This window comes from Arachis stenosperma, chromosome 2 (assembly GCF_014773155.1).
Source record: "Arachis stenosperma cultivar V10309 chromosome 2, arast.V10309.gnm1.PFL2, whole genome shotgun sequence".
Taxonomy (NCBI): domain Eukaryota; kingdom Viridiplantae; phylum Streptophyta; class Magnoliopsida; order Fabales; family Fabaceae; genus Arachis; species Arachis stenosperma.
Genome location: NC_080378.1, coordinates 117,953,210 through 117,962,298, shown reverse-complemented (window position 1 = coordinate 117,962,298; position 9,089 = coordinate 117,953,210). Strand labels below are relative to the sequence as shown.

At 27.1% G+C, this 9,089-nt stretch overlaps 1 protein-coding gene across 1 annotated transcript; it reads right to left on the bottom strand.

Moving 5' to 3' along the window:
* Positions 1–1,854: 1,854 nt before the first annotated feature.
* Positions 1,855–3,729, bottom strand: LOC130963584 (uncharacterized). Its single transcript, XM_057889686.1, has 3 exons — positions 3,635–3,729; positions 3,293–3,425; positions 1,855–2,457 (listed from the first exon to the last, which is right to left on the bottom strand). The coding sequence occupies exons 1-3, from the start codon at positions 3,727–3,729 to the stop codon at positions 1,855–1,857; spliced, it is 831 nt and encodes a 276-aa protein (XP_057745669.1).
* Between the last annotated feature and the right edge of the window lie 5,360 nt (positions 3,730–9,089).

Genomic DNA, 9,089 nt, shown 5'->3' with positions numbered 1-9,089 from the left:
GGCACTGTTTATACCCTGGCCCAATGTCAAAGGCCCAGGTCCAAATAAAAGGCCTAGTCTAAAGGATTAAGCCTAGCTAAGTACCGACCTTCACATAAGAAGTCGGTATCAACCACGACTTGCCTTAAAGAAGTCGGGCATGAGATTAGCTGGCAGATAAACGCTCATTCAAATGAGTAACCGCCCCTAAAATCTCTCTAACCGCTTCCTAAAGCCATATCTTAACCTCCCCAAGATAATGGGACGGTTAATATCCTAAAGATACGGCACTACACCAACGGTGGTTATTGGCTCACCACTATAAATACACTGACACCCCTCAGGTATCTCTAAGCCCAATACTCTCTAGACCTGCTCACACTCTTGCTAACTTAGGCATCGGAGTGTCTTTGCAGGTACCACCCCCCATTCACTCATGAGCACAAGTCGGACGGAGACTCCCGAGTTGCACACTCACACGCAAACCTCCTCCTTCGCGTATTTGGGCCAGCCAACGCCGTCCATTCAGACAATCTCCGGTTACCCACCGTAACAAAATTATTGTCACAATTATAAAATCATTCTTTCAAATAGCTAAAGATAATAAAAAATTGAACGTTAACAGCAATACTATAAAAAATTACTGTCTAAAATTATCTAATAATAGAACGACTAAGAATTACAAATTTTGATTTGCTAAAATTCATATTTGTTCTTGTGTAGATAAGCTCTCGAGTGGATACTTGTAAAAAGACACTACAACACTTAAGTCAGTAAGTATTTAAGAGGTATAAAAATTTTATTATTATAGAATGTTAAATATGAAATAAAACTTATCATGTATGTGTATTTTTTGAGATATAGAAATTAGTGTCTTTTATAAATATAAAGTTGATGAATAGAGTTGATGTTATGAGTGTTGGTCATTAAGTCAGAATAATAATTATTAAGACCATCTATTATAAAATGAATACAAATAAAATCGAGTTATGACTTATAATGCACAATAAAAATCTAAATATAAGGTAACAGATCAATATTGTAATAAACATTTCACCGATCATGATCCATGTTTTCCTTCAACTTTTTCACCGCATAAATTTTAACATTATTTTTCAATTAAATCAGATCATCAAATCCAAAAGATTCAAGTTCCTCCCACAAATCCTGAATTATGATCATGACTTTGTTCAACAATAAAAAAGAAAGAGAAATCATTATGAGTTTATTAATATTTTAAAAATATGAACTCATTCAAGAGATTAATTAACCACTAATCAGTATTTTAAGTTTTTCTTTATAACCTTTTCATGATCAAGAGAAGTTCATGTGCTGTCTGTTAAAAGTCTCATTTGAATATCCGTTGTAACATAGAAAAATAAAAAAATCTAGGGGTAGCAATTTTATTAAATTATGGCTAGCATGGATCCAGCAAAGAAAAATAAACTATTGGATGAAATCTCACACCATTAAAATCATTATTAATGACTATTTGATGACTACAATTTACAAAAATTGTTGCCACCTAACACTCCTCTAAGAGAATTATATACTCACGTAAAAATATTAAAAATCTATAAATATAAAAAAGTTTAAACAGTCAACAAGATTAATTTAGCTGAATGGACAACACTATGATATGGCAAATTACCATAATAATTTGAAAAAAAAATGTTTACAATTACAAAAAAAAGACATATATATGTAAAAGATCACTAAAGAAGTAAATATTCATTTAGGACCCAAGATAACTCATTTCACACTAAGATAATTAATCAATTAGATACAAAATTATAAACCAATATTTTTAACCATATTTTTAATTAAAGACATTCTACACAAAAGTGAAACTAACCAACCTAGCTAGGTAGGTATTCAATATCCCAACACATCATTTAAGTCTCTTTCTTCAAAACCTTCTTCAGCTTTAACCAATTCTTCTCTTGCCACTTTAAGATCAACTTCTAGAGCTACCACATTCTCCTTCATTTTTTTCACATGCATAGTTCTCTCCTTATAATTCCTCATGCCCAAAGCACACTTAACATGAGGCTCCAACGAAGCTAAATCATCAAATCCGAAAGCATTGACTTCTTTCCATAAAACTTGTAGTTCCTTGCAAGCTTCATCATTCATATCCTTCACCTTCTTAGTCTTAAGAAAATGTAACACTCTTCCCAATGCCATGAATCCCCACTTGGTGAACATAGAACTATGATTTTTGTTCTTATGACATTCAATGACTGATGGATGCTTGCGGCAAGCTTCCTCTGCCAATTGAACAAAACCCTTTTCCTTTGTGTTCTCAAAATCTTCATAAACATGAAAACATGGTTTTGAGGAATCATCAATAATAGTGTTACTAGTTCCATCATGTAATTGGTTACGATGATGTGGAGATTTCTTCACGAAAAATTCGGCAACGATGATCAAATTATCATTAAAAGTAAGTTTAGTGGATCCAAAGACGTCCTCCAACTGAAAACACAACTTCCACGATGAGTATCTTCAGTGAATCTTACTTGTCCATCTTGCATGCAATTGTACGTGTCAAAAGAAAAATTTGACTAAATTAAAAATTGGGAGATAATAGTAAAAGAATCTTAAATCTTAATCTTCGTGCTTATTTAATTTTGTTTTATTTTATTCAATTTTAAATTATATTTGAGACGAAATTCTATTGTGTTCATTAACTCAGAGAACTTAAACAAGCTTAGTTCAATTGAGAACCATTTTTCTAATAAAAAGCATAGATACCTATTACTATTTGATCCGTTAGAGTAAAACAAAACAAACAACAACAAACTCTCGGAACTGAACTAACACATGAACCCTCCCTAAATCTCTCCTCAACTCCGAAAATAAAGGACACAACGAATGGAGGCTCCATCCAGTCCAACAAATCCGCATAACCACCCTCAACAAACTCCAATATATACGAATTACAAACTCAAGTTGTAGGTACGCTATTCACTCTAGTTTTTCCTTCTAAACTCTCTCATACTTACACTTACTTGAGCGTTGGAGTCCCTTTTCAGGTACCCAACGCCGCCCCTCCAGTAGAAGACGACGTTCCTCTCCCACCACTCCAAGGAAAGCCAGTCTGTGTGTTATCAGAACGTGCTATACCTCGGAGTCAACTCTCATACAAGAACACTATTGATTTTACGAGTGTGTCAACCCTCTGATTAACAAATGAGAACTTGAAATTGGAAAAGTCTAGGGGACCAGCAATTTTATTGCTTTTTAGCCAGTAGAGAAAGGTGAGCCATTAGATGAAATCTCACACTATTCAATCATTATTAATGGCTACCAATAACAAATGTTGCTGGCCCCTAGCATTGCTCCTTGAAATTTGCAGTGATGATGTGTCCTTGAATCCAACCAATACAACTTCCAAGATAAAGACCATAAGACGGTTCTCATCTATAGCCACAGAAATGCTCCTAAAAGTAATTTCAAAATTATAAAAAATTGTCAAAATATATATATATATATATATATATATATATATATATATATATATATATATATATATATATATATATATATATATATATATATATCAATGGGCACATACAAATAATATAATGTTTTTATATAACTTTGAAATGGGTATTCATAACTATTTTGAGTATAGCCACCAAAAACAAACTGGTACTTATCAAACTCCACCAGCATGTAGAAATTATTGTTGATGGTCCATGTGAATTTCTCAAACTTCTCACTCATTGTTTGATGATTTTCCATAATTCTTACGAAATAACTGAAATATTATCATACAATAATAGTAGGCAAGTAAAATCCTGGTGACTTTGATTTTTCATATAATAATTCTTACATTTTATATTTTAGAAAATAAGAAATTAGGAAACTAAAGTTATATATTTTCATATCAGAGTATGGAGGAATTACGTACTACACTTAGGTGTGTATATATATATAGACAGAATTTATCTTATTTAGCATTAATTAATTATCACAATAATTAATAAATGTTAAATAAGACAAATTATGAATTTTTGTCTGATTTTTTTTGTTATCAAACATTTCCGATATATATATATAAAACGGAGGACAAAATCACAGGAATCCAAAGATTCATTCTTGAGTTATGAATTTATGATGGTAGGTTGGAGTCGATATCTAATCTAATTGGTTGCACAGTAATCACTCTTTATTTTTAGGTTGCACATGCATCGGAAAATGTTAAGAGTAATATTTGAATTATGTTTACGAAACATGAAATACAAACGGAGAGGTAGAAATAAATTGGATAATGTATATCTAAAAAAAATTTTAAAATATATATGATAAAATTAACTAGATTTAGAAATGTATTTTCAAAAAGATTTTAAATATTTAATTTTGATATATTTTTTATAAATATAGTTAAAGATAAAATATTTTTATTTTAAAATTTGATAATTTTACTCTAATCTTTTTTCTTTTATATTTTCTTTTTGTAAATAACTGAAATTTAAAAAAATGAGAAGTTTAGAGATTAAATTTTGCATGAATTTTCAAAAATATTCAAAATATTTATACAAAAATTTGATTTAAATGTACAAATTATATTTCAAATAAAATTTTTTTTACTTATAAAAATGTAATTTTGTATATTTTTGTCACTTTAAAATTTTTAAAAAAATTGTTTATCATTTATAATTTTTTTAAAATATTTTGTCCACAAAATAATACCATTTTAATAATTTATCCAAAGATAATTAAACAAAGATATTTGCATTTACTGTTTATTTACGTCAAATATTAATGTCATAATGACATAATTTGCTGTATTTGTTATTGTTATAGACAACGATCTTTATAACAATTTTAAAGAACAGTTTAAAATTATAATTGGATAGGTAACAATTTTACGTCGTTACAATTTTGTTATTAATTTGGACAACGATTTAAAAACCGTTGTATCTTTTTATTTGTATAATTATTTAAACAATATTAGAATATTATTGCTTGATAAAAAGGTTATTATAATGGTTATAAAATTACTCTTTAAAATAGTAAAAAAAATAGTTTTATTTGTTGTTATAACATAATAAAAATTTGAACTTCAACAACAATATTATAAAAATTGCTGTCTAAGATTATCTAATAGAATGATTTTAAAGTATAGCATATTTTGACAACGTTTTTTATATGTACTATAAATTAAGTATTCTTGTCAATGATTTATAGCTCAAATGACATAGTCTTCTCATACTCAATTAAGAGGTTGCGGGTTCGAGTCTCCTATCTTTAGTAAAAAATAAATAAATAAATTAAATATTCTTAGAGAATGATTTTTATGTGAATCTTTTATTAAATAATATTAAAAAATCGTTGCTTAAAAATAAATCATTGTAACAACTATAAAATTATTTTTTAAATTAATCAAAGAGAACGATTTTATTTTATTGTTATAAATAATAAAAGATTAAACTTTAACAGCAATGCTATAAAAATTTATTATCTAACATTATCTAATAAAAAACATATAAAATTTTATAAATTTTAGTGAATATTCCACCGGTTAAAATCTACGATCTCCTTCAACTCTTTTACGGTATAAATTTTAACATTATTTTTTAACCAAGTCAAATCATTAAATCTAAAAGATTCAAGTTCCTCCCACAAATTATGAAGTTCCTTAATAGCATCATCATTCATGTCCTTTACATCTTTTATGACTCTTTAGAAAATGAAAAACTCTTTTCAAAGTCATGAATGACTTTTCAGCAATTTTTTCACTCCTTCGATAAGATTAGGATGCTTAGAATACGCTTTCTCCAATAATTGAACAAAATATTTTCTTATTTGGTGTCTTTTATGCACGAAAGATGTTGAGCAGGTCAATTACTTGTTTTTTGGATGTAATTTTGCTTGGCAGGTATGGAATGCTTGGGTATCTGTTTTTGGCCGGCTATGATCTTTTCCGAGATTGATGAAAGACCACTTTTTAAGTTAGACAGAGGGCCTGCGTGGGAAAGAGGCTCGAAATCAGCGTATGAGGTGCTTCTGTGCGATCATCTGGCACATTTGGATGGGGGAAAATAGGAGGATATTTCAGAATCAAACCAAAAAGGCGTAGAAGAAATTATCCATATGACCAGGCTCAGCTACAACGAGTGGAGAGGTGAACATTCTAACTGTTGTTGATGGCTATGCCGGAGATGACATGCGAGTTTACTTCTTTTGGTTGTTGACTTTTGGAGTGTTTCTTTTTATTTGTTTTGTTTGACGCTAAATGCTCCACCTAGTGTGTTGAGCTCCCTTACTTTCAAAAAAAAAATATTTTCTTACTTTACATAAATCCTTGAAATCAACTAAATTATTGTTGTTATTTATTTCTTGTAATCAAAGGTATTATGCGATTCTCAACACAAACTTCAACCACGATAGCACAAGAAATCTTGTTAGATCATGAAACTCAATTGAAGTTATAAACTATGAGTAACCTGAACCACTAAGTTTTTACATTGTCTCCAAATAAATGAAGTAAACATTAAAAAATTTGAATAATTTTGGGATGAATAGTATTATTTCCAAACATTTTTAAAATGGTAATATAAAATATTAAAGTAAATACGAAATAATTATAACATTTAAATAAAGTCAAACATATTAATGAAGTTCAAAGAAATTAAGCCAGACACACTAATCACACTTAATTTTTTTTTTTGCTGACAAAAAAAAGAGAGAAAAAAAGAGCCCAAGTTAAATCACATTATAATAGGTGCAACCAAGTATCAGGATATTTATATTTAGGTGATGTCTATAGTGGCTTAAATTTTGGTGACTAAAAGTGGCTAAAAGTTGACTGACAAATAATAAGATGACACCTGATGAAGAGTTTTAAAGTCAAATATATAAAGTGAGATAAAAATTAATTATTACCGGAAGGACAAATATGTAAAAGAGATAAAAAAAAAATATTATTTTGGTGTGGGCTGTGATAAACATGGACAAAAAAAAAGATCAAAAGATAAATTGGGCAGGTAAATTTTTATTGCAAAAAGAAAATGGAAAAACATTGTATTTTTTAACTTCGTCGATCCTAATGGTATATATGTTGGGTTGGGTAGTAGGAGCAATGAGAGGGAATAAATGAATAATAAGCAATGCTACTCTCAATTTGCTATTTTTAGTAGGTTTTTTATCAAAAAATTAAAAAGAATATAATTTCACCAAAAATCGTCTCAAATAGGCTTACAGATAAATGCAACAAATGGTGACTAATATTTATTATAAGAATTCTATGTAAATAAAGAAGTCTAAATTATAAATGTATGACATGAATTAAAATAGGTGAATTATGCTAACCTTCATATTTAATGTATCACATATGTTATATGAGGAATGAGATATTTTTCGTTTTACAAATTAAAAATAGACAATGATAAATTCAGAAACTTTTAATAATAGGAATAGAGTATATATAACATGATAATAATTCTTATAAAAAATATTATATATATATAAAATTAGCTATTAAATTATATATTATATATTTGTATATAAATGTATGTGTTATTTAACTCATTTTTAATATATATTTTGTATTTAAATATATATTCTTACGAATAATTATTTTTTATGCACAATAATTATTATTATTTTAATTATATTTTGTTATTATAAAATAGGATTAATCTTCAAAATGTCTAATTATCAAATTAAAATACTAAAACACTAATATAAATAATAACATATAATTTAAAATTTTATTTTTTTTAAGTTTCATATTTTAAAAATATTGAATAATTTTTTTTAATAATATAATTAAAATATCTTTTTTTCTACATATATCACTAAATGATCATTTAAAAATTCACATTCCATATAATTAAGTTTTGATGATATTCATAATTTATAAAGTTATTTCAATTAATGTAGTTGTCACAAAAAAAACTAAAACTAACTTCAAAAGAAGAAACATCAATGGATAAATAATATTCTTTCAAGTTGATTTCTTCTAAAAAAGAATACTAATCTCATTTAAATTTGAGAATTGATCATTATAACACATCTAATATGAAATTCTCAATTTCAACATCAAGTTTCAAAAGTTGAATAAAATATTATTATGGAGTCAAAATCAATAATATAACGGAGACAAATAAATATCACTATTATGTACTACTCAAAAAAATTTCAAATTGTAATGAAAACACTTATCCCTATACCCTTACACCTAGAACCGTCCCTTAAAACAAATATACCAAAATTTAAGAAACAGAAAGGTGACTGAATTTCAAAGGAGAAAATAAAAATAAATTTTAAAAGTTTTATTCTATTACACAAATAAAATTTTCGCGTTTATATTCTTAATGAATTTTAAATAAAAGCCTTACTATCCAGATCTTTAGAAACTCATCAATTTTTTCGTTTACAAAAGTAATAAAAGAAAGAAAATTAATTTTACACTTTCACCTTTAATTAAATACTTGAATTATTAAATTAATTTTAGTTTATTATATTATTAGATAAATTATTTTAAGTATTAAAGTTAACATAATTCACTTATTTTATATCATACATATATAATTTAGATTTCATTATTTATATAAAATTATTATAATAAACATTAGTCACTATCTTTTATATTTATCTTGAACTTATATATTTTGAGACGTCTTTTAATAAAATTATATTTATTTTATTTGTTTTGTAGACCTACTTTTAGTAGTTGCTTATTATTTATTTATTCTCTCTCATTATTCAAATTATCCAACCCAACATATCAACAGAGTCCACAAAGCAATAAAAAAGTCAAATATTTTTCATTTTTTTTGCAATAAAAATGTTTTTGCCCAATCTATCTTTGGATTTTGGAATTTTTTATCCACGCTTGTCAGCCTTCACCAACACAATAATTTTTGCATGTCTCTTTTACATATTTGTCCTTGTGATAATAATCAGTTCTATTCAATTTTATATATTTGACTTTTAAAGCTCTTTTCACGTGTCATCTTGTTACTCGTTAGTCAATCTTTAGCCGTCTTTAGTCACAGAAATCCAAGCCACCACAGACTTCACCTATTTATTATAAGAATTCTATGTAAATAAAGAAGTCTAAATTATAAATGTATGACATGAATTAAAATAGG

Bases quoted from the DNA above. Each gene is read 5' to 3' on its own strand.
- LOC130963584 (XM_057889686.1), bottom strand. From the start codon at position 3,729: ATGGAAAATCATCAAACAATGAGTGAGAAGTTTGAGAAATTCACATGG. The intron at 3,426-3,634 runs GTTTGTTTTTGG...AATTACTTTTAG, and splicing joins GTGGAGTTTGATAAGTACCA to GAGCATTTCTGTGGCTATAG. The intron at 2,458-3,292 runs GTAGCCATTAAT...TTGTGTTTTCAG, and splicing joins GCCAGCAACATTTGTTATTG to TTGGAGGACGTCTTTGGATC.